The sequence below is a fragment of the Girardinichthys multiradiatus genome, chromosome 6, assembly GCF_021462225.1.
Source record: "Girardinichthys multiradiatus isolate DD_20200921_A chromosome 6, DD_fGirMul_XY1, whole genome shotgun sequence".
NCBI classification, from domain to species: domain Eukaryota; kingdom Metazoa; phylum Chordata; class Actinopteri; order Cyprinodontiformes; family Goodeidae; genus Girardinichthys; species Girardinichthys multiradiatus.
The window spans coordinates 46,580,784-46,607,301 of record NC_061799.1 but is presented as its reverse complement, the minus strand read 5'-3'; the positions used below and the strand labels follow the sequence as shown (position 1 = coordinate 46,607,301).

General features: G+C 40.6%; 2 gene segments (V, D, J or C); both read right to left on the bottom strand.

The window, feature by feature from the left end:
• Positions 1-9,664: 9,664 nt before the first annotated feature.
• On the bottom strand, positions 9,665-10,517 carry LOC124869326. The segment is given in 2 exon segments: positions 9,665-10,085; positions 10,329-10,517. Coding segments are annotated over 2 exon segments (462 nt in total).
• Positions 10,518-11,280: 763 nt separating this feature from the next.
• Positions 11,281-12,393, bottom strand: LOC124869343. The segment is given in 2 exon segments: positions 11,281-11,930; positions 12,216-12,393. Coding segments are annotated over 2 exon segments (420 nt in total).
• Positions 12,394-26,518: the final 14,125 nt, after the last annotated feature.

Sequence of the window (26,518 nt, the reverse complement as noted above, 5' to 3'; positions counted from 1 at the left end):
ACATCTTTCATCTGTTCATGGTGACATGTTTATTTCCATTAACATAAAATGTATCTTCAGTTGAAGCAGATTTAATTGCACACCACTGCTGTTTGTTACACTAACAGTGAACTGATAACTGGTGTTTTGTACAATGATAAATATGTAAATACTCTGTATTTCAGTGGCAAACTGGGAAAATTTCATTTTATTTGTTCACCAGTTTTGTACACTTGGGATAAAAAGATAAACTGTTAAATTTGGACTTGTTCCCTGAGTGTCTCTTCACCCCCACCCTTTCAAGACTAGTTGACGAGTCTTAATTAAAAACTTGGTCTAGCTGGCAGGGAAATTAGTTGCCAGAAACATCATTATCAATGGCAACATTAAGCAATTTATTTTGGCAACGTTTACCGCTGCAATATATATGGGTCTGTTATGCTACATATGTGACGCTTCTGACTGATGATCCATGCAGCCAGCAGCTGTTAAATAAGTGACTGACAGAGATCCTAAAAGCAAGTGCAAATGCAGAAAAAAAGCTAATAAGATTTGAACTTACAACCCCTGACATGAACTCTGAGTCTGACAGCTTCTCATTCATGGTCTGGACATCATATATTGGGGAGCAAACAGCATCATGAAGTCCAAGGAACACACCAGACAGGTCAGGGATAAAGTTATGGAGAAGTTTAAAGCAGGTTTAGGCTATGAAAAGATTTCCCAAACTTTGAACATCTCACGGAGCACTGTTCAATCCATCATCTGGAAATGGAAAGAGTATGGAATAACTGGAAACCTACCAAGACAAGAAGGAGAGCACGGACCAGAGATGCAGTCAAGAGGCCCATGGTGACTTTGGACAAACTGCAGAGATCTACTGCTAAGGTGGGGGAATCTGTCCACAGGACAACTATTAGACGTGCACTGCACAAATGTGGTGGAAAGAAGAAAGACATTGTTAAAAGAAAACCATAAGAAGTCCCGTTTGCCAGAAGCCATGTGGGGGACACAGCAAACATGTGGAAGAAGGTGCTTTGGTCAGACGAGAGCAAAATTTAGCTTTTTGGCCAAAATGTAAAACACTATGTGTGGAGGAGAACTAACACTGCAGATCACGCTGAACACACCATCCCCACTGTCAAATATGGTGGTGGCAGCATCATGCTCTGGGGCTGCTTCTCTTCAGGAGGGACAGGGAAGGTGGTCAGAGTTGATGGGAAGATGGTTGGAGCCACATACAGGGCAATCTTGGAAGAAACCCTGTTGGAGTCTGCAGAAGACTTGAGACTGGGGCGGAGGTTCACTTTCCAGCAGGACAACGAGCCTAAACATAAAGCCAGGACTACAATGAAACGGTTTAAAACAAAACATATTCATGTGATAGAATGGCCCAGTCAAAGTCCAGACCTAAACCCAATAGAGGATATTTGGCAAGATCTGAAAACTGCTGTTCACCAACACTCTCCATCTAATCTGACTGAGCTTGAGCTGTTTTGCAAAGAAGAATGGGCAAAAATTTCAGTCACTAGATTTGGAAAGCAGGGAGAGATATAACCTTAAAGACTTGCAACTGTAATGGCAGCAAAAGGTGGCTCCACAAAGTATTGACTCAGGGGGCCTGAATACTTTTGCACACCGCCATTTTCAGTTTTTTGTAAAAAAAAAAATCCATGAACCATGTATAATTGTCTTTCCACTTCACAATTGTATACCACTTTGTATTGGTCTTTCACATTAAATTCCAATAAAATAAATTTATGTTTGTGGTTGTAACGTGACAATAAAATTTTATAAGCCTCTGAAAATATAGTTTCTTAAGCACAGAAATTTAGTTCCAGTGCTTTCTGTGATAGGTACATTTACCTTCTTTGTCTCTTCTGTGGAATATCGTTGTCTGTTTGAAGATCAGATGTAGCCTCTGCTCGTGCAAGCTTGCGTCGAGCATCTTCATATGTCTGTCAAGCAACAAAAACAAAACACATGGTTCAAGATAAGTTGTTACACTTACACACCCCCCCCTCTCCAAAAAAAACAACAAAACAAGCTATCTTACTTGCATCTCCAAGTACAAGTCCTCCATGACTCATCTGGTCTTAGGCACTGTTTAACTGCCTTGGTGATATTAAGTTTGAGGCCTACTGGCCAAAAACACTCAGTCTTGTCCTCATCAGTAAACCAACACGATGGGATGATATCCATTAGAGCCCTTCCTTCATTTGTCACTTCCTCTCTGAACTCCACAATGTTGAAGAGAGGCATGCAGCAAAGTTCATATGAGGTAAATCAGCAGCCATGTAACAGAGGCAACACCACATTTTTATCATGTCCAGGAAGCAGCACAACTTTTTTTGTCAAGTCAGTCACAGGTACACTATGAAGTCTTTCAGATAGTTTTGTCACTTTTCTGACCCCCAGGCAAGAAAAATCTATAGGATCATTGTAAAAGCATCCTTGTCTCTCATAAAACTGACACACAGCATACATTTCTCCTGATGCAAACTCCACAATGTTTCTCACAACAGCAACTTTTCCCCCAACATCAAAACAGTTGTCGCCTTGAAAGCAAGAAATTATGTTTCCCTCATATATATACTTTTTGTAATGTACACAAGGAGGATAGTTTGAGAGAGTTGGACCACAGACATGTGGTGGCTGAGGCTTGTTTCTCATTTTCTTGATCTGAGGAGGACAGCTAGTTTTTTCACCTAAGCGCCGTACAACTTGTTGGACAGGGTACTGTGGTCTTCTTACCAGCTGTTTTAATGTGCCCAGATAATTTTCGAAAGGGAAACATGAAATATTGTCCAGGGGACCAAACCTTCTTGCATCATCAGCCAGATGTATAAGACAGTGTGTGTTGTACACAAGGTGCTCTGTCCCATAAATCTTTTCAAAGTTGGTCACATAACATTTCAACAGTTTGTCTGCATAATCACAGTATTCAATGCACAAAGCTGGGCTGAGTAGAATTCTTATTGCTACAGACAGCAACATGAAGTTCTTATACAGTCTTGAAGGTAAACGTCCTTTAAGAACCACAGGACCAGTGTATAACAAAAATTGTCTGAATTCAGTGGCCTTATTCCATAAGTGACCGTGGCTTTCGAGCAAAATTCCTTGGGAGATGTCCTCTAATTAGCTTCAAATGGCCGGAGATAACTGTGATGGTGATTGCAGAAATCCGACAACGTAAAGGTCCTTTGATCCACAGACTCACAAGTTTTCGAACGTTTCCTAAGCAAACTAAATGCATGTAGTCAAGAACAAAGCTTGACACCATTCCTATGCCTAGCTCTTGTAGGGGGGAAACACCACGATGGTGCTCTTCATCTGCCATAACTCTAAATCTGTTCTAAGTGGTGCGGCCAGATTAGGAAATACAACCCTGTTGTCCATGTGAACCCCATGCTCTGTACAGCGTTCACAGGAACCGTAACCCGAATGACCCTTGATACATTTTAAGAAGGCACGGGCTGGGGCATCACATATGAAGGCATCTGGAAGTGCAATATTGTAATGCATTCCATTGTACTGTAAACCCTCCTGGGTTATATGCTTCAGGTCCTGGATGAAGTCCTTAAGATATTCCTCTACAGAATTGGGCTTTGTAGAACCTGCATACAGACCAATAATAATAACATTATATCCGGGAATTTCTTTGACTTTGGCCAAAATAGGTCATAACTGCATTTTAGAGCTTCGGAACAGGGGCAATCCATCAATGTTAACACGAAGAGTCAGAGTCTCAGCTGAAGGTCGATGTTGTTGTGATAGCAGAAAAATCAGAGCATTTGATACCCCAAAATGATGATAACACCCATCTCCAATGTCTTTGACGTCACATGTTTTTAAAGTTGATAATAGAGTCCTTGGATCTTTTGGTAAATCCAAGCCGCACTGCACCAAAATTTGTAATAGTTCTGAAAGGGCACTGTGTGAAATGTTGCAACTTGCTGCCCAATCAGCCAACTTCTTTTTGACATCAGTGCAAGGCACAGTGTCTTCGATACAACTGTCAGAATCAACTTCTTCATTGCTGTGACTGGAATGGATGTCACAATCAAATTCTTGGTCATCTTCATATTGGGTTGCCTGCAAATTCAACTCTTCCACATGAACCTGGCTTTCTGTTTCAGGGACATGGGCTGGATTTGAAGTCACACTATTTTTGAGACCATCATTTTCCAAAATGAGCAAGTGCTCTGCAACTCTTGCTTTAATTCGTCTCCGTTTGGTTCGCGGGCTACAACAGTAATCCATGTTTGGATCTGAAACAAAGATTTTAATAGTTAGACATTATTCGTGATCATAGTATACAAGTGCTGACATGTTTGGAGTGAGTCTGAGTCCTAAACAGAACGGCACAAGCATAAAACTCTGAGCAGCAGCCACTCCCTGTTCTGCAAGTGTTTTTAATTATGTCTGTGCAATAAATGTGTATCTTTAGAGCCGGGTCTCAACACAATTTCATTATGGTCATACAATGACAATAAAGAATCGTGAATCTTTAGGCAAAAATCAACCAGAAACTCAGTGCGATACAGAGGGTTAATACTGATATGAAATAATTACTTTTTCAAGGTCCTCCAGAATCCTGCCATTTGTGTAAAATATTGGGATAGTTGCTGAAACTGGCTTAGGGGGGCTCAGCCCCACTTTGAATATTTTTCACCAGGGAAGTTACTGTAGAAGCCCATAGCGTGAGCCTACAGATCAACTGGTGAGACCAGACCCGAAAGTACAGCCCAGAGGCGCTAAACGTGAAGCCTCTGGTTCTGCAGACACTATTTAGTGCCTGAAGGTACATGTCTACTGGACGCCTATGTTCCATATCCATAGCAGCGCTTTCTGAATTCTGCACACTTGGTGAGCGAACACTTGGAGTCTAGCAATCTATATAACGAGGCTGTCCTTTAATGGCAATTTAATACAAGACACCTATCCTCTACCTGGACCTGATCTGACAAAAGCGTAGACAACATGGCGGGCTGCTTTGGGCGCCAAAATGGCAGTCAAACTTTCTTCTTCCTTACTAAAACAAATCAGTTTTATAGCTACACATTTCACACAGACAATGATAAGAAGCGGGCATTTCTCAGATTCTCTACGCTTCCAGTGGCCGCATATCTTCACTTGATTTTGCTTTGAAGACCAGGAGCAAAAGCCTCAGAACTAAAAAAAAAAAGACGGTATTGTTACTCTTTAGGAGGTGGATAACACGACAGTGTTTAAACAACGAACCACGCAAATATTCCGAAGATTGGAGAGAAATTCACATATTTTAACACAAGATGTTGTATATTAGCCACAATGTAGGAAGTTTTAAAAAAGTGGCGGCAGGATATCAGGAAGAGTGCTGATCCAGAAGGCATTGGAAATAGCACAAAGCTAAAAGGCAAAGCTATAAATGATTTTTTTTTTTTTTTAAATCAGACTCCAGCCTCACCTCGACTTTCATGCCTGCTCTATTTTAGGTGGTTTCAAACGTGAGCTTTCTACCGGGCTAACTACCGCTATCCGGCAAGGTCAAGTATGCTCAGTCAGCTAGCTAACTTTAAACTTTAAACCGCATAATCCTCCTAAACATTATAAGTCAATTTTACACGTCAAATTAACAACGACATTATGGACTCTAACACGGGGAAACATAGTTTTAATAGTTAGTCTTATTATCTTAGCGAGGACATCTCAGTTCACCGTGGAAGATAGAAAGTGAAAAATTCGAGCTGAAGCTGCTTCTGTTAAAAATATCCATCCGCCAGGGTTGTCCGTGTGAGCATCCAGCACAATTTACCCAGGTACAAACCATTTTAAGCAGGTTTAATGTGTGACATTTTCCCTCTTTTCTGCTTTCTCTCTCTACCTCTCTCTCATATCCTGAAGATACAGAATTATGACGCTGATTTTATCAAAAAAGATTTTGATTGGGAACTATTTTTTGAAGCGGATGAATACTTTATAGTGCTTTTGTACAATTTTGGATATGGGTTAGATACGAGTTTATTGCTATTATTGTTTTTTTGTTGGTTTATTTTGTTTTTTTACCAATACTGATATCTTATATTGGAATGTCAATTCTTTAAAAGGAAGATATTTTAGGCAAATTATGTTTTAGGTATTTTAGAAATGTGTTTTCTTCCATTAAATAGGCCTAATCATAATTAGAAATTAAATACCTCAATTGAAAAACTTAATTACATTTATATGTCTGTGCAAGCAGATGAAAAATACCATCAATTGAATTTATGATTATGGTACAAAATCAAAATTAGAATATCTACAATGTATAAAATGCCCCTGCATTATTTTATTTTTTTAAAGAAAATCATATAGCGTAGATTAAAGAATTGAAGAACATTAAAGATTTTCAGATCAATATTTCTATTTTGATATTTCAATAATTTGGTCTTCATGTTCTTTGTGGAATTTGCACATGGCTTCAGAATATTTTTTGTTATTTTTCCAACAATTTCAGTGGATCAATGGAGTTCAAAGGAACTGCCCCCCATGTCCAGGTGGGTCCCATATGGGTTATGCACGGGCTGCACATATGGATCCTGTGGGAGTGGTGGCCTAGTGGTTAGAGAGAAGGGCGTTTGCATCCTGGAGAGGTCGCAAGTTCCCCAGTTCGAAACACAGCCTGCCACTCTAGGTCCCTGAGCAAGACCCTTAGCCCCTAAATACTCCCTGGGCGCCGCACAATGGCAGCCCACTGCTCCCTAAGGGATGGGTTAAATGCAGAGGACAATTTTTGCTGTAATGTACAATTAACAAAATCAAGGTTATCATAATTATTATTATTTTGGCAGTTTATCACCTGCGTTTGGATAAATCGACCATTGTATTCTCAGCAACTGCCTTCATCTTAGGTTTTAAAGAGGTTATGGTAACCATTTCTTTTTTTTTTTTTTGCCTTTGCCTATCCCATTGAAGTAGTGACTATACCCTGACACTACTTTCTCAATCAGACTCTCAGACAGCACAAGATAGAACATTCAACAAGCTGTGTCTAATGGTTAAAGTCCAAAAGTGGGAGTTAAACAAATGCTAGAATCAACAAGTTCATTTAAGCCTGACTGGCTGTTGACTGGATGTTATTTTTCAGAATGATGTTGCTTTGTGAGCAAATTAGCTATAATGTATGGCAGAGTTGTTGTTTTTTTCATTAGTATAGATAAGTCCAGTGAGCTCTTACCACTGGTTGCCACATCGTTGCAGATCCCGAAAATTTGAAAGGCCTGTTCCTGTTGTCTGGCAAATGTCAACCAGCACATGTCCGCACATAGGCTCAACAGCAATCAGCATCTACAACGGCTCTTTGAAGAAACCTACATAATATGAGCTACAACAACATTTAATTTCCCTTTGGGATTAATAAAGTATTTTTGAAATTTCATTGAGTTTGAATTAAGCATGGAAAACAGAAAGAGAAGAAGAGAACTGAGAACTTGAGAACCCAAATTGTGGTAAAACATCAACAGCATCAAGGTTAGTCTATTTCCAGAGATCTCAGTGTTCCTTTGTCCACATTATGCAACATAATTAAGAAATTTACAACCCAAGGCACCACAGCTGACCTCCCTGGACGTGGACGGAAGAGAAAAACTGAATGGTTGTAACGCAGGATAGTCTGAATGGTGGATATGCTGCCTACAACAACTTCTAAAGAAATTCAACCTCACAAAATGTCTTGTGGACAGATGAGACTAAGATAGTTTTTTGGTAAAGCACATCATTCTACTGTTTACTGAAAACAGATGAGGCCTACAAAGAAAAGAACACATTACAGTCAAATATGGTGGAGGTTCAAAGATATTTTGGGGTTGTTTTGCTGCCTCTGGCACTGGGTGCCTTGACTGTGTGCAAGGCAAAATGAAATCTGAAGATTACCCAAAGATTTTGGACCGCATTAGGACCCAGTGTCAGAAAGCTGGATTTTGTGTTCTAGGTCATCGATCTTCCAGCAGGACAATGACCCCAAACATATCTCCAAAGCACCCATGGATGAAAAGAAAGTGCTGGCGAGTTCTGAAGTGTCCAGCAATGAGTCCGGATCTAAATCCCACTGAACATCTGTGGAGAGATCTTACAATTGCTGCTGGGAGAAAGCATCCCTCATATATGATATAGCTGGAGCAGTTAAGGAGTAGTCCAAAATTCCAGAGGAGAGGTGCAAGAAGATGGTTATAGAAAGCAACTGATTTCAATTATTTCCAAAGCAACCAAATATTAAAAGTTGAGGGTGCCAATCATTTTGCCCAGCTCTTTTTTTATGAGTTTTGTAATGTCAAATTTGCCTGTTTTTTCTCTACTTTTTGCCATAGGCTCCATTCCATGTAGGTCCTGTATGGGCTGCCCATGTGGGCTCCCCATGTGGGACCATATAACTAAATCTATATGGGCCCCATATAATGATACCCAGTTCTGGCCCATGCCTATTGAACCCCCATAGGCTCCATGTAAGTCCTGTATGGGCTGCCCATGTGGGTTCCCCATGTGGGGCTCATATAACTAAATCTATATGGGCCCCATATAATGATACCCAGTTCTGGCCCATGCCTATTGAACCCCCATAAGCTCCATGTAGGTCCTGTATGGGCTGCCCATGTGGGTTCCCCATGTGGGGCTCATATAACCAAACATATACCGGTCCTATGTAATTCTGCCCACTTGTAACCTGTGCCCATACAACCTAAATGGGCTCCATATGGGTCCCACATGGACAGCCCTCATGGGCTTCCCACATGGGCCCTGTATTAAAAATTTTATGTGGGGCCCACACTGTTTGTCCAGTTGAAGCCCATGCCCACCCCTTACCCATGTAGCCCATCTGTAACCCACATGGGGCCCGCCACAACATGCTGGCTGGGTATAGCTTTGCTGTTTATTGGTTTTATTGAATGATCTAATCTGACCACACTGGAGTCACTGTTTCAACAGTAATAAAATCCTATCATAAATTATCAACCCAGTCTTAATCTAAACCTCTGTGGTAACACAATCTAAACTCAGGATTGTCTCTGTACACAGTGGAGGCTATCATCACTGTCATCAACATGGTTTTCCTCTAAGTTTGTTCTTGTCTCAGTGTTTTTATGTTTGAGTCTCTTCTAAATGGTTCCTGGCAGGAGCCAGGAACTTCAAGAAGAGGAACTAAATCACTCTGAACATTTGATGTGATCTGCTGGGTTCCTTCTTACATTGAACACGACATTATTTCTTACTAAATGGGATTTCAAACCTTGGTAAAACGGTTCAAAGACTAAATGTTACTCAGCATCTCCAGACTTTCTGCACACACTGAACATCAGCAGCCTTCAAGTCTAATTTCAACCTGGACTCTGTGCTGCTGCTGTCCATGGTGCTGAACATGGTGTTTAGGATCTTGATGGGAGTTGATAATTACAAAATGTAAAAAAATACATTTAAATTCATTCTAAAATCTATATCTTTATTTACAATGTGTCCTTGAATGCATCATGAGGTGTAGAAGATCAGTGGCCTGAAAGTTGAACAGAACTGGTTAGAAACATCTTGATGGTGGATCAACACTCTGTCCCTGATGCTGCTGTCCTGCACAGGCTGCACCTCCAGCATGGAGCAACCATCATCCCTCCTTCATCATCTAAACCTTCTCATCATCAAGAGTTCAATGATGCAGCAACACTGATGTCTTCTTTATTCTCAGCTGAATCCTAACAAACCAGAGAGGTGGAACAGTGTGTGAGGCCCTCTAGTGGATGTTGTGGAGTATTGCAGGTTCTTGTACAGAGTTCTGGTGTTTCCTGTCACTGTGGGCTGCAGAGCACAGTAGTACACAGCAGAGTCTGTCACTGCAGCAGAGGAGATCAGCAGGTCCACTTGGTTCCTCTGCTTGTTCAGTTCTGCAGTCAGTCGAGGGTTTGGAGGTTCTGCTTTCACCACAGATGGATCTTTAGTATCAGTGATCAGCAGAAGGAACTGAGGCGCTGATCCAGGATCTTGTCGATACCACTGGAGGTTGTTAGCTTTGACTGAATAGTTACAGGACAGAGTAACTCTGGGTCCCTCTGATGAAAACACTTCAGATCTGATGGCAGTAATATCAGCTTCCAAGCTCTGACCTGCTGATCAAACATCATGTTATATTCACAGCTCTGGTCCAAAGTCAGACGCAGCTACAATGACAGTTACTGTGAACACAGATGATGCTGGGAACAATTTACTGATCACTTCTTCCTGATGGAGCATCAGGTTCTATGTGATGTAGAACTGGGTCATTTGTACTTTACAATCTGAAGCTCAAAGAAAATCCAGCCTGGATCTGAACCTGGATCTGAAGCGTTTCTGCTCAGAAACATACGTACCTACAAGAGCTGAGAAGAAGCAAATCACAGCCAGTGTTTCCATGTTTCCACAGGTGAAATGTTGGAAGTGATGTTGAGGCTGAATTAGATGAGGATGTTTGTCCTGATGTTCTCACACAGCTGGAGTCCAGCAGTTCTCTGCAGCAGCTCTGCAGTCAGTAGGAGGAGACTTGTTGAGAGTCTGAGTTGCTGAACTGAGATCTTCTCTGAGTTATTGCAGCCTTTCTGTCAGCTCCACCCAGTCTGACAGAAAGCCTTCTTCAAGCTTTCTAGAAGGTTGTCCATCAGTCTGCTGAGGAGTTCAAAACATCTCCACTGTGAAGAAAACCCTCTGGAAGTGTGCTCCGTCCCAGTAGAACCAGTCCAAACTCAGTGTCTGCTGGTAGAAAAGGACAGGATTCTGGCTCTCTTTCAGACTTTTCTGTCTCTCTGGATCACGTCTCATTATTGCAGCTCACATGTTCTCAACTCAGCTCAGTTTGTTTCTAAAGGCACCAAGTCTCAACAAATGTATTCTGAAGGTACTTTACAGAACAAACTGGTCCAGTTCACTTCCAATTATGTGAAAATCTATGCAGCCTGAATTATTTTAAGTCAAGCCAATTCCGATCAGTTTAGTTGTGGTTCAGTTCAATCCGATGATAAAACCAAACAGTCACATTTAGTGGCTCATATGAGAGTAGAGGATAAAAATATGTTGATCCAAATAAAGATTTCAGCCTTCAGGATAATATTAATAACACCTGAAATCCTCATTTATATTTCATCTTTCTGAGCTCTCATGACTTCCTGTTCCACTGTTTAAACATGACATCAGAATGACTGATATCTGACAGCAGCTCAGTTTTTTTAGTTCAACCCAAACTAATAAACTCTGTCTTGCATTTGGTTCCCTCAGGCCTGGTCACCTGGATCACAGAACATACTTAGCTGTAAAGTAATGTTGTTGCAATGGATCTGGATAAATTGTGTCTGTTAGTTTGCATGTTAGGGTTCTGATTGAATCTGTTGCACAGCAGGAACATGTTGAGATATGAGATGCAGTAGATAATCAGAAATTAACCAATCAGGAGTTCAACGGGTGTTCTTATTATTTTAAGGCCCAGAGCTCATTATAGCAAAAATGCAACAATGGTTTCTCCACAAAGAGTTCCCATGACTGATGTCTTATTTATGTCATTAAACACCCCGGAACTGTTGAACAGCCTACAGACTGTGATGCCTTCTAGTGGACGTTGTGGAGCATTGTCTTGTCTTTACTCTGCAGGTTCTTGTTCAGAGTTCTGGTGTTTCCTGTCACTGTGGGCTGCAGAGCACAGTAGTACACAGCAGAGTCTGACAGATGGAGATCCTGGATCTTCAGATTAAAAGTTGAGCTGTTGACCTGTGCTTGAAATCTGTCTTTGCTGAACTCTGGAGCATTCTCTCTGGATTTATAGTATTCTTTCAACATGTACTTTGGAGAACTGTTTTCTTCTTGTTTGTACCAGAACAAGGTATCATCTCCACCACTGGCTTTAAAAGTACATCCCAGAGTCAGTGATTCTCCTTCAGCAGCAACAACATCTCCTTCTGGCTGCTTCACTGTGTCTCCTTTACACTCTGGAGAAGAACAGAACATGCAGAGGAAGAGATGAATCAATGAAGATGATTGATTAAAGGAGAACAATCAGCAGCTTTAAAGACTTCTATTACATGTAGAATAAATGTCATTTTCACTGATCATTGTCACTTTGAACCATATCAGGTGTTTCTACAAGGTAACAAATGGCAGCAGAAATGATCTGCTCTGATCTTCTGTAGAAGGAACATTAAAAGCTCTTCATGTAGAGCTCAGTAATGTGTTCAAGTGTTTGAAGAGGAAACATGTTGAGCTTTCTATCTTACCAAAGAAAAGAGCAGCAAGAATAATCCACAGCCAATGTTCCATCTGTCCAACAAGGTTTAAATCAGCAGGAGAAACTAGCTGATGTTCAACATTCAGTCTGACAATTGTTCTCTTCACAGCACCACTTATTATTGACACAATGCTGGAGCACAGAGCACAGGTAGAGCACCGCCTACTGGATCATGTCGCCCTCTAGTGGAGCTAGAAGGTTGAGTTGAACAGAGTGGAGAAAAGGTTTCCACCAGCGTGTCAGTGGGTCAGATTTTAATTTTCTACAGACTGAAGGTTTGTTTCACAGGAGATCAAACCATCAACTTGCTGTTCTTCTCTCAGTTTGATGTATAACGTTTTGGATGACGTTAGACTAGGGTTGTCACAATACTAAAATATATCTCAGTACCAATATTAAGAAAAATAGTCAATACTTGATATCATTTCAATACTGCAGCAACACATTTTAAAGGCAAAACCAATAAGTATGAGACATTATTAATAACATAATTTAAAAGTGTAACTTCCCTGTTTGTTAGTATCCTTTATGGAAGTATCTACCTTCAGCATATCTACAGTGTGCCAATGTGTGCTTCCATTTGCCTGTCAATTTGCTGTTGATACAAATAAATTTTACTACGGGGGGACAAATAAAGGATAATTCTGTACTATTCTGGTGCATACAAAACATTTTTACAGTGCAAACCAGGATCAAATGTGTTCAGCCGCAGCCCTGTACAGTTTTATCAATCTGGTAATTTTAGTGATAAACTACAGCAGCATGGTAGGTTGTTACGGATTTCTACTTTTTTTGTGCTTTAAATATTAGCAGCTTTAGTCTGGCTCCACGATAACCTCATTAACCATCATTAGCCTCCTATTGTGGCCTCAGCCAGGGGATGAAACATGGACTGAAATGTACACAAAGAGACTGGTAAAAACTCTGAATCCCTAAACACACCATTTTAAAACAGCCCAGGAAGGAGGAGCAGCTGGAATCCCTGTGAGGTAATGTAGCCACTACCAAAACACTTCTCCAAGCCACGCCTCTTTCTCATTACCTGAGACGGCGCAGCGGATCACAACCAGGAGGCAGCGCGTGACCACCTGAATGTCTTTGAAACTCACATGCAAGGAAGACTTGGAACAAGGACAAATCTGATGTTTGTGCATCCAGAGTTCATATCACAGGGCTAATTGGGCCAAGTTGTCCTAAACATGTCTTTTTTAATTTCTGCTGAATGGGAATCTGAGCTAGAGATTCCCCTGATGAGACGGTGTCTCTAATCACGTTGAGTGAAGCGGCTCCCTTCCTCCCTGCCTGTAAGGAGACAGCAGAAACCACCAGCATCGCAAGGCCTTTCCTGTGAGCCGATCCGGGGAGCAGCAGCTACGGAGAGCAGTTTTTATTGTTCACCACCTTCGCTACCCGACTCGATGCCCTTTGGACCTTCTTCACTTCTGTTCATTAGAAAGGTTCATGTAAGAGGTGGTGTCTGGGCAGCAAAATTAGTTCAGAATGAAGCAACCTAAATATTTTTATTTCATGGTGTTTTGCTTTATTTGGGATGCTAAAAGCTAAACCATTTGAGTGCTAGCAGGCTACAAAACCTAGGGTTACAAGTTCGATTGGCTTGGTTTGGGAGTTGATACAAACTTAATTTCAATGAGTTTTTCAAACAGTGATATACCTTACAGTATACAGTATACACTAATGTGAGTTTGCTTCTTTTATCTGTTTTCTCTAATCTCTTTAATCTAACCTGCTAATGATGCTTAAAACAGATGCATTCTCCGCAAGTGGCTAACAAGCTGAAAGCCTTGCTGTATTCAACCAGTAGACAGCTGTGTTTCATTCACTCTGTAATCGGTGCCACTGGGGCGCATGTACACCTTAATATTTGTCAGTCAGTCATTTTCTATACCGCTTCTTCCAAAATGGGGGAGCTGGTGCCTATCTCCAGCGGTCTATGGGCGGGAGGCGGGGTACACCCTGGACAGGTCGCCAGTCCATCGCAGGAAAACACACAAACAACCATGAGTGTGTGCTCAATTAACCTAACAGGCGTGTCTTTGGACTGTTGGAGGAAGCCGGAGTCTGAACCCCGGCTGGGAGTTGAACCTAGGACCTTCTTGCTGCAAGGCAACAGAGCTACCAACTGAAAGTGTTGCGACATAAGCCATTTCCTTTGTTAGCTAAAATCGCTAACTGCTAATGCTAGCGCCAGGAGGGTCATATCTTTCATCTTATCAGAGTCAATAGAAATCCTTCTCCACCATTTTCGTAGTCCATTACTCCACGTGAGAGCTAGTTAACATTAGGCTCAATTGTCCAAAAAGGTTATTGATTTCTAATTCAGCAAATCATTCTTTAAAACATGATTTTATTTTATTAACTAATGTTTTATCTACTCTTCTGATTTCATTGTGACTGGTTGGTTGAACACATGTCAGTTCTTCTTTATTAGTTTTTAAACTAATTTTAACTAATTTCCAAATTCCTCAAAACAAACCTTGGTTCTTAAACATAAATATTCACAATAAACTGTGATTTCATTACATCATTTTATTGGTTATTGTTTTTAACCATTTTATTTGTTCCATTTTTCCTTCATTTATATATAGTTCAGTAGTTCCTTTACTCCTTCCTGTTTGCTTGGTAGTTTTAGTTAATGTTTACTTGCCTAAATAGAGTTTTTGACTAAAATATGTTTAACTTTGAGTTGAATTGTATCTGTTCTTGTGAATTTATTCCATATGTTTGCAGAGTTTGCTGTTTTGAGAATGCTAGTGCTCAAATCACTCTTTCACGTTTTGATGTCATACCACTGCCATATTGGGCTGGTATTCACAGAACAATACTTGATAGACAGAATGGTTATTGAATTCATTTTTAAATAACTTAAACATAATATTGCATAACACTCCAATGCCTTTCCAACTAAACAGAGGAGTAATGGAGGGGGGCACACTGGTTTGTTTCATTGCGTCACTGTTTAGAGGCTGGCAGAGCCATCAGCTGATTAACATCTTCCTGTCTTAACGTGTCCAGGTAATCTTTAGCCGTGGACATATTATGTCACATATACTGCCATGCATGAGTGCAGAAGAGCTGAGTGGAAACAGAAGAATGAAAAGTGATGGGTGTAGATAGAGAGATTTAGCTGGCATTTCTCTCTCTAACAGTTGTTAAAACTGCAAAGAAGAAACAGTTTTCTGATATTATTGACTCCAGCTGTAACAATCCTTGTGTTCTTTTTAAAATCATTAACTCTATTCTTAATGTCCCACAATTGGCTGGTTTGGAGAATTTGACTGAAATGTGTGAGAACTTCCTGAACTTAATAACAAGACTGGGAGCATTAGAGCCCCCATTGGCCCACCTTCTTCTGACCCCTCCTTCTCTGTTATACTCAGTTTTAACCAGTTTGGGTTCGTCCCCCTGCCTTATTTTAAAGAGATCGCTGGTTTTAAGAAGCCTGCTGAGACGATATTACCTCCTAATGCTGGTAATGTACCAGCAGATTTTAAACATGCAGTGGTGACAACATTGATTAAAAAGCCCAGCCAGGACTCCACAGAAATTACAAATTTTAGGCCCATCTCAAAACTCTCTTTTCTGGTAAGATCCTGGAGAAAGTTGTCTACAGCCAGTCAATTTTATACTTGAATGAGCACAACCTTCTCGATTCATGTCAATCTGGCTTCAGAACCAGTCACAGTACTGAGTCAGAGCTGTTTAAGGGTTTTTAATGACATTCTTTTAACCACAGACTTTAGTTACTGTGTTATTTGAATACTGTTGGACCTAACAGCCTTCTTCTACACAGTGGGCCAGCAAATCCTCCTGTCTCACATGTCATTTAAATCCCATAATAAACAGGTTTCTAGGATTTCCTTCTTTCACCTCCGGAACATTGCTAGAATTAGAAATATCCTGTCTAGGAGTGACGCTGAAAAACTGGTCAGAATCAGAAAAGCTTTATTGCCAAGTACGTTTTTGGACATACAAGGAATTTGCTTTGGCGTAGTCGGTGCAATACAATACAAATTAAACAGTATAAACATATCTACAATATAATATACAGTCCATGCATTTGTTACTTCAAGGCTGGACTATTGTAATTCTTTACTATCAGGATGTCCACAAAATGCAGTTAAAAGCCTTCTGCTGATTCAAAATGCTGCAGCAAGAGTTCTGATGACAATTAAAAAGAGAGATCATATTTCTCCTATTTTAGCTTCCCTTCATTGGCTCCCTGTTAAATCCAGAATATAATTTAAAATTCTTCCCTTTCAGAGTTTAACCCTTTCTCTCTCCTAGACATGGCTACTGACTGAACTTCTACTGTGACTAACTCTATGTTCTCTCTTTCAGACTCTAACCTTGAAAACTGGATCAGAGTTTATCTGTTCTTTCTTTCTAGATGAAACAACTAAAGGAGCTACATCCATTAACATTTACTTTTCCTTCCCATAGAAAGTACTCCTGGATCAGTGCTTCTTTGTTCTCTTTGTATCTCTGCTCTGTTCTCTCAAACCCCCAGTCGGTCGTGGCTGATGGCCGCTCACACTGAGCCTGGTTCTGGTTCTGCTGGAGGTTTCTTCCTGTTAAAAGGGAGTTTTTCCTCTCCACTGTCGCTACATGCATGCTCAGTATGAGGGATTGCTGCAAAGTCAACACCAGTGATTGTCCACTGTCTCTACATGCTCATCCAGGAGGAGTGAATGCTGCAAGTCACTGACTGGATGCAATCTGCTGGGTTTCCTTAGATAGAAAAACTTTTTATCCAATTTGAATAAATAACTGACTGTTTGATAGTAAGGATACATTTTTTTGATGATTGGTTGAATTGACTTTGTAAAGTGTCTTGAGACGACATGTGTTGTGAATTGGGTCTATATAAATAAACTAAACTGAACTGAAACTTAACTGGAGAACTGGGTGGGCTTTCAGGGTTTTACTCTACAGTGGTTTAGATCTTATTTAACAGAGAGGGGGTTTTGCCTCTGTAGTGCCTTTTACAACCTCAGAGCTCTATACTTCTTCTTCTCTGTTCTTTTTATTTTATACAACCAAATTTAAATGCCACTAAAACAGGAAATGCCATATTCTCTAAATCACCTTCTGGAATGTATTGCAGAAATCAAAGCATGAGTGTTGCTGTCAGTGAACAAAAGACTGAGGTATTGTTGTTTACATCCAGTGATGTCTGAAAAGTTTATGCTGATCTGGGTCCTTTAATACAATATTTCAGTCAGACAGCAACAGACCCAGGTGTGAGACTGGACAATAGCCCCATTCCACCAAAAGCCCCAGGATTAGTTTTATCCAGGTAAAAGGAATCCCAGGGAATTGTGTGCATTCTGTTTCCTTTGCTCAGGAAGACCACGGACCATTTATTTAAATCAGCCTGATGACGTCTGGAGAAGTTGTGAAGAAAACTGCAATACACCTTTAGTCCAGCAGATGGCATTAGTCCTTTACTCTGTTTACAAGACTATTAGCTAATAAATAATTAGTTGTTTCAGCTGATAAATAATAGAATCAATATCACTATAGAATGCCTTTGGTGTCCTCATCAGAATAATTCAGTTGTGAAAATGTAGCAGAATAATGAAACTCTGAAGCCTTATTATAAATAGTCAAACATTTACACACATATCAGTACCTTCATTATTTACAGTTTTCTTTCATTGGATATATGTGACTTTACCATGTCCCACACACTGCTCTGCTAACTGTAGTTTGTGTAATAAGTGGTTAAATTATATTAAATCATTTTGTTTTTACATGGTTTTATTGTCCACAACCACTTCTTTGATAAAATGAGTCATTTTGATCATATATATTCTATTTTCATAATTATATTAAACATTTTGCACTTGCCCCCGAAACTGCTGTCCACCTTGTCATTACGGGCTAACTGGCCCTTTAAGAAAGCCTCTCATGTCTTCAGTGACATCACAACCAGCATTTTGTCATTTTGCTGAAACAGTGGCTAGTTGCAAAGCATTTACTCTTATTTTTTGTAATTTTGTGTGTAGTTGCATGTTGTTAACATGTCAACTCTGTCAGTGAAATATCAATTAATATAAAAGTTTTTCAGAAATTTGAAATAAATTTGTTAAACAGAACACAGTTAGCTTGCTAACTGAATCGTGTTGCTAAGTGAAGGTCCTCCATGTGCCAGAAATGTCCACCCCGTTGGCATGACAGGAAGAACATGTTCATAGTTTAGGCCATATGCTAATTATGTTACATATATTAAAACAGCTACTGTATCTTAAATTTTAAACATTAAACTACATTTTAACACAGTACATATTATACATGACAAGAGTTGACAATATGGACTTTTTCAGTGACAACGGTATCAAAAAGACTAGTTTGAAAAGGCAGGCCTATTTTACCTGGACCGCCAAAGTGTGTGAAGGAACATTTTGAATTGTCTTTTTTAAGGAATGAGATCAAAAGGAGCTGAGATGCCAAGGAGATATCGGGAAGCTGTGATGCTGACCCAGGCAGAAAAAGAAAGTACCTTGAGACAAAGAGGGACAAATGGAAAAAAGACAGAGAGTCTGGAAAGAAGAAGGGTGCCAATGAGCTCAGGTGTTTAAGACTGTCCCTGCTTCAACCTTCAAGAGCTCACTCTATCTGATGTTCCTGTTTCACCTGATGATTCCTCAGCATGTGGAAAGACACCAGATAACTCCTGGAGACCAGAATGATTGAGGCAAAACACACTGCAGAGTGGTGTGTCGTTGATTACGTTAACGAGGCAAACCCAGGGGTTAGGGTAGGTCAGTCGGGACCTTTTTGCTGCAATGCAATGCAACAGTGCTACCAACTGCGCCACCGTGCAACCCGGATGCGGAAGGTAACAGTGTCAAAGTTAAATTTACCGCACTGGCATAAACAAGTTTCACGGGCCAAGTCTCTGGGAGGACATCTGTTGCTGGCATGACTGGCAGGTACTTGGCCTAATACCAGAACCACAGGTTCTGAACAAGCACTTTGTACAGATGAAGCATCTGCATGGAAGTATGTGGAACAGCAACTGCAGAATTGAGAAATGTCTCTGCAGAAGGTTAGAAACAGTTTGGAAATGTGTCTACATGATCTTTCCATCACATTCTGTTTTTTCTTCTGGTTCTACAGTTAAATGTTTGACTTTCAAGGTCCCATTAGCAGCTCATTATGGGGATCTTTAGTCAGTGGCCGCATGCAGGTAGAGTGGAACGAAACCAGTCTGTTCAACTGGTAATTTCCTACTATATGGTAGAAGGACCTATGACATTTCACAATGTGTCCACCATGTCCTGCCCATCGTCCGTCCTGTTATGTCATGATCCACCCTGTCATTTTATTTTATGAGAATAAACAAATTATTTTCACATGGTAATGAAGTCTTTTGTGTCTGGTTTTACCATTTTGGTCTTTGTTTTTGTTTGCTTTGCTGTTAGAGGTTTTCCCTGTTCCTTTCATTAGTAGTTTACTTTTGTCTTGTTAATATCTGCTTAGATCCTTGTGTTTGTGTTAGATTTTCTTCCCCAAGTCTGTTATTTAGTTTAGTTCTCTTTTGTTTGTTCCTTATGGTTATTTCCCCTCTTTGGTTTGAGATCCTGTTTGTCTTTATTATTATTATCTATATCTAACACTTTTTTTGGCACCTATCTCCTCCTTCATTCTTTATGCTATTTCAGCCATTCAACTTTTAAAATGTTCAGCTCATTTAGTTTTAGTTTCTCATTTAGTATTCTTGTGCTTGTTTGCTTTAGCTGTTTCCATGTCGGTAGATTTAGTTCCTTCTAGAGTCACTGTTGATGTTAGCTTATGTTCTGTTTAGTTTCTTGTTCCCTGCTTTGCCCAGTGAGTGTTTCCTTTCAGATCAATTTCCCTAAGTTTGTGTAGTTTAGTCTCTCCTCATGTTTCCGTATCTCAGTTTCCCCATAGCCATGGTAACCTAATTCCCTCAGTTCCCTACACCTGATCACCACACCTGTCAGTACTCACCCTGATTACCTGCCTCGCCTTCCTATTGTCTCACTATTCACTGTATAAAAGCTCAACGGTTTCACTTGGTCCCCGTTGGTTCCTTCTGTAATCTTCCTGTGTGTCCAGCTCCGTATCCTCGTGTAAGCCTTTGGTTTATTTATGATTAAAGAAGAAGACTTCTAAAACCAGTGGCTACCAAGCGTCTGTCTGCATCCCGGTTCCAACCAACCACAACCCTGACATTTTGTGTGATTCCTTCAATGAGGCCCAACTGGTACTGTTTAAAAGTTTGACCACATATGTTTCTTGTTAGATTTTATTCAGAAAAGAAATTGCTACTCTCTCAGATTTTATAGAGAAACAAATAGTTTGCCTCAATTTCCTTATTATGCAAATACTTCTCTCATTAACTAATATGTGTTGTTGAGAAAGGGACTAAAAAGTTTTCTAAAAATGTCCATTTTATAATCACTATGTAATTACAGGTATTTACTTTGAACATGTCCATGACAGGGTGGACATAAGTTGCGGTTTGCATGGACTTTCTTAGGTTGCAGTTATTTTATAAAAAGTGAATGAGCTTGACCAACATGCATTTCCAACAACATAACATCTACTTAATACAATGAATATGATGTTCAATATAAAATCTCAGCTTTTTGGGGGGCAAATGGGGAAGTCTCAAAGGCACCTTACGGGGATATTGACCCAATAGATGATGAGCAGCATTAGAGTTATACACTTGATTAATTCCTTCCATTAACCCTTCAGTTGCTCTGGATCCATAAGCAGGAAAAGTTTGAATCATTTTAAGTAAATATTAAAGAGTTAATGATCCGTTAAGGTAGGCTTACATGAAAAGACAATCTTAGGGAAATGAGTATTTTTTATGTACATGGAAGTACTCTCATCATCAGCACTGCATGTAAATATTTGTCTTACAGAGCTGTGGCAAAAAAGTCTAGAATTAATGCCAACAGTAACTTAAAATGTCACAAATCTCTGGGGAAAAATCTCTGTTTTATTTTCATAACTACTAAATGCTTTATATTTAAATAGTATTCAGAGCAAGACCACCAGGCTCAGAAACAGCTTCTTCTCTGAAGCTGTCAGCCTGCTGAACTCGAGCCAGACTCTGTAGATTCTCTCACTCTGACCTGCATTAAGCACTTTCAGTTCAGTTTATTTATACAGTGCCAATTCAAAACCCATGTCGTCTCAAGGTTCTTCACAACAGTCAGGTTCATACATTCCAATTAATCCTAATCATTGAACAGTTCAGTCAGATTCAGTTATTTATTCAAATTGAATAAAAAGTTTTTCTAACTAAGGAAACCCAGCAGATTGCATCCAGTCAGTGACTTGCAGCATTCACTCCTCCTGGATGAGCATGTAGAGACAGTGGACAGTCACTGGTGTTGACTTTGCAGCAATCCCTCATACTGAGCATGCATGTAGCGACAGTGGAGAGGAAAAACTCCCTTTTAACAGGAAGAAACCTCCAGCAGAACCAGAACCGGGCTCAGTGTGAGCGGCCATCTGCCACGACCGACTGGAGGTTTGAGAGAACAGAGCAGAGACACAAAGAGAACAAAGAAGCACTGATCCAGGAGTACTTTCTATGGGAAGGAAAAGTAAATGTTAATGGATGTAGCTCCTTTAGTCGTTTCATCTAGAAAGAAAGAACAGATAAACTCTGATCCAGTTTTCAAGGTTAGAGTCTGAAAGAGAGAACATAGAGTTAGTCACAGTAGAAGCTCAGTCAGTAGCCATGTCTAGGAGAGAGAAAGGGTTAAACACTAAAAGACAGGACTATGTGGATCATCTGTAGAAGGTGAGCATTAAGTTGTTCCCAGCAGATCTCCATCAGCTTTGCTGTTAAACTCTCCAAGATGTGCATCTTTGGTGTAATTCCCTTGGGGTTTTTTGCCTTGTAAACAAGATCTCTAATGTTATAGTGGACAAAGTTCACCATGATCCCTCTTGGTCTGTCCCGACTAGATTCATGTCCCAAACCATGGCACCTGTCAATATCTCCGGGCTTCATATCAATGTTGAGTTTGTTTTTCACAATACCCATTATCACTTCTTTTGCATTTTCACGGTCACTTTCTGGAACAACAAAGAGAAGACAGTTCGGTCTGGAATAATGTTCCTGTTCCTCTAAAATGTTCTTGATGTCATCATATTTGTTTAGAGGTTCGTTTAACTTGTCAACCATGTTTTGAAATTCATATTTTAGGGATTCTTTAACATATTCCGAGACAGAGTTAGTGATAGCCTGTTTGAAAGTTCAATCATGGAATCAACTAATCAGTGACTGATTTTGCGAATTAAACTGCAGTCCTGGAAAAGTGCATCAGTCTGCCTGCTTACTGTGTCCTGGCTTCATTAGGTCCAAGTTGGTGAATGTTTCATTTTACTTTTGTCCTGTTGCATCCTGGGTCGTTTGTTCTGCGTTGTACTGGTGATTCACATCGCAGGGAGACAGACCTGTTTTTCCCAGTGTGCAGACATGATGCAAGCAACAGCCGCTAATGGACGTCAAATAGAGTTTCGGCACCGTTTGGTTTGCAGAGGGAAATGCAGTTTGTAATTTAAATAGAAATAATACTGTTTGTTGGATGATCCATACAGTGTTTAGCAGACCACGTCTCGTCTTGATGACATCACTGCTCCGTTTACTGGAGCAATGGGAGGAAGAGTGGTCTCGACTCTTGATCTGAAAGTAACGCTGTTGCCTCCTGAATGAAGGCAATAAAGAAGAGATCTGGTTGGCGTCAGTGAGCTCTGCTCATATTTCTTACTGTGTTAGAAGGGAAATTTATAATTAACTGTGTTTTAACTTATATTAAACTTTTTATTGTACATAAGTAATTTTATTTTATTTTATTTCTATTTCATTCAATTATTACTACTTTTTTTGCACACCTACACATTTTTTCTTAACTATCTGCACCCTACTTGTGTGTCACTAAGAGCTGCTGTACCAAGTTAATTTGTCCATTGTGAGATCAATGAAGTCCATCTTGTCTTGTCTATCTTATATTAGTCATACTGATTATTAACTGTGTTATTAACTGATACTTGACATAGATTGATTAGTTTGTGCTTCTGTGCTTTGGAACTTTATTTGTATTTCATGTAACTTCATACAATCTTCTTAGAGCCAAGAAACGAAGCACAAAGTCTTCTAACACAATCAGTAGGTCTGTTGCTATTAGATACATTCCTGAGAACAACACACACTTTTGTAGTACGTTCCATTGAGCTCATGTGTGCAGAGGCTGGCCTGCCCACAGTACTACCATATCGCCAGTCAGATCGCGGTGCGAGACAAGGTCCAGCATATTGTACGGGGCGTGTCTGCCCCAGAAGATAGATACAGGTGTTGGACAATGAAACTGAAACACCTGTCATTTTAGTGTGGGAGGTTTCATGGCTAAATTGGACCAGCCTGGTAGCCAGTCTTCATTGATTGCACATTGCACCAGTAAGAGCAGAGTGTGAAGGTTCAATTAGCAGGGTAAGAGCACAGTTTTACTCAAAATATTGAAATGAACACAACATTATGGGTGACATACCAGAGTTCAAAAGAGGACAAATTGTTGGTGCACGTCTTGCTGGCGCATCTGTGACCAAGACAGCAAGTCTTTGTGATGTATTAAGAGCCACGGTATCCAGGGTAATGTCAGCATACCACCAAGAAGGACGAACCACATCCAACAGGATTAACTGTGGACGCAAGAGGAAGCTGTCTGAAAGGGATGTTCTGGTGCTAACCCGGATTGTATCCAAAAAACATAAAACCACGGCTGCCCAAATCACAGAATTAAATGTGCACCTGAACTCTCCTGTTTCCACCAGAACTGTCCGTCAGGAGCTCCACAGGGTCAATATACACGGCCGGGCTGCTATAGCCAAACCTTTGGTCACTCATGCCAATGCCAAACGTCAGTTTCAATGGTGCAAGGAGCGCAAATCTTGGGCTGTGAACAATGTGAAACATGTATTGTTCTCTGATGAGTCCACCTTTACTGTTTTCCCCACATCCAGGAGAGTTACGGTGTGGAGAAGCCCCAAAGAAGTGTACCACCCAGACTGTTGCATGCCCAGAGTGAAGCATGGGAGTGGATCAGTGATGGTTTGGGCTGCCATATCATGGCATTCCCTTGGCCCAATACTTGTGCTAGATGGGCGCGTCACTGCCAAGGACTACCGAACCATTCTTGAGGACCATGTGCATCCAATGGTTCAAACATTGTATCCTGAAGGCGGTGCCGTGTATCAGGATGACAATGCACCAATACACACAGCAAGACTGGTGAAAGATTGGTTTGATGAACATGAAAGTGAAGTTGAACATCTCCCATGGCCTGCACAGTCACCAGATCTAAATATTATTGAGCCACTTTGGGGTGTTTTGGAGGAGCGAGTCAGGAAACGTTTTCCTCCACCAGTATCACGTAGTGACCTGGTCACTATCCTGCAAGAAGAATGGCTTAAAATCCCTCTGACCACTGTGCAGGACTTGTATATGTCATTCCCAAGATGAATTGATGCTGTATTGGCCGCAAAAGGAGGTCCTACACCATACTAATAAATTATTGTGGTCTAAAACCAGGTGTTTCAGTTTCATTGTCCAACCCCTTGTATGTTTTGTACTCTAATGGCTGGGCTGTTTCTGCAAATAGAGTCCAGCGCTGTACAGATTTATACATGGTCAAAATAAATTAGACATTTTGCTTCTGAGAACTTAAGACCAGCTGCTTTCCTCTAGATGTCAGCAAAAGATCTGGATAATAGAGGAAAGTTAACAGCTCGCTGTCTCTTGTTGCAGCTACATGTTGAGCGAGTACAGTGGCGACAGCGGTAGAGGTTCGTCCTGGGTTGCTGGCTTTGTCTGTGTCAGTTATTGTGTTCTTCGGCAAGACACTTCACCCACCTTGCCTGCTGATGGTGGTCAGAGGGTCCGGTAGCGGTGATTGTATGGCAGCTTTGCTTCTGTCAGTCTGCCCCAGGGCAGCTGTGATTACAGTGTAGTCTACCACTGTCAGTGTGTGCTTTGGGGTCTCTGAGGACGTGATAAAGCGCTATACAAGTGCGTGTCATTTACCATTTATTTAAGCTGTGTGTGTTTTCTTAGTTCAGGAGCCTTCACATGTGAGGGATATTCTTCCACCTCTTAATTTGGACCCTCCTAGCTACCATACCTCTGGCCCCACAACTGTGGAATGAGAAGTAGTCCTATTACAATGCTTTCCTATTTTATCTGGGCATACACAGGTGGGGGGAGTCAAAAGTACAACCCAAGCATTTGTCATTGACATGTATGTGTTGATGAAAAGGTTATCTGAATAAGTTCATGTTCTTACTGGGTGACTGTGCTACAGAATCGACTTCTTGTCTGAAGATATTCCAAGCTGGTAGAGACAAACCCTAAAACAACTGCAGCTGGACCTGCAGACTAAGGTGGTTCTGCAAAGCTCTGACTCAGAGGAGGCTGACCATGAATACACTCCACACTTTTCAGATTTTTACTGTCAACATGTCAGAAGCCATGAATTATTTTCCTTTCTCTTCACAGTTCTGACGTACTTTGTTTGGTCTGTGGCAGAAAATACCAATAAAATCCGTGGAAATTTGGGTTTGGAACTGGACAAAACATTGTGAATACTTTTGGAAGGCTCAGTGGTTAGAAACTAATGTCTTATTATTTAGTGCTTTATCAATCAGCTGAAGTTCTGGTTCTGTGTTATTCATAGTTGCTCACTTCATAAATTATTTTACAAGCCTCTTTCCAATAAAGTGTTGATGTTGAATGAAATATTATTCACAAAACAAATTGAGGAACTATTAGATGGAGCAGCAGTCAGATTAGTTTTAGATCCTGTTCTTGTCCAGGTTCTCAGCAGCAATCAGATCTCAGGGATGTTTTCAGTGGTTCTGTTCAGACCCTCTTTAGGCCTCCTACACCTTATCTCCACCTCATTGTAGTTGTCTGAGGGACCTCAACCAAGTCTCCATCTTCTAACTGTAAACCCTGTTCCACCTCCAGGTCTGTACCGAGGAGTGAAGCCGTCTGAAATCAGATACACAGCCATTACAGGAGCTCGGCAGGTCCATTTCTCCTCAGTCAGACTGCAGCCTACAAGCAGCATAGAGGAACCAGCACAGGAGGAGGGGGAGGGGAGCAAACAGGAAGCAGAGATAATAGGACACAGGTGTCAGGAATTAGACAGAACCAAAGAGGAGGAGTGTAACTGAATCATTTCCATCCCCAGCACTGATCTGCATGCGGAACAAATCACA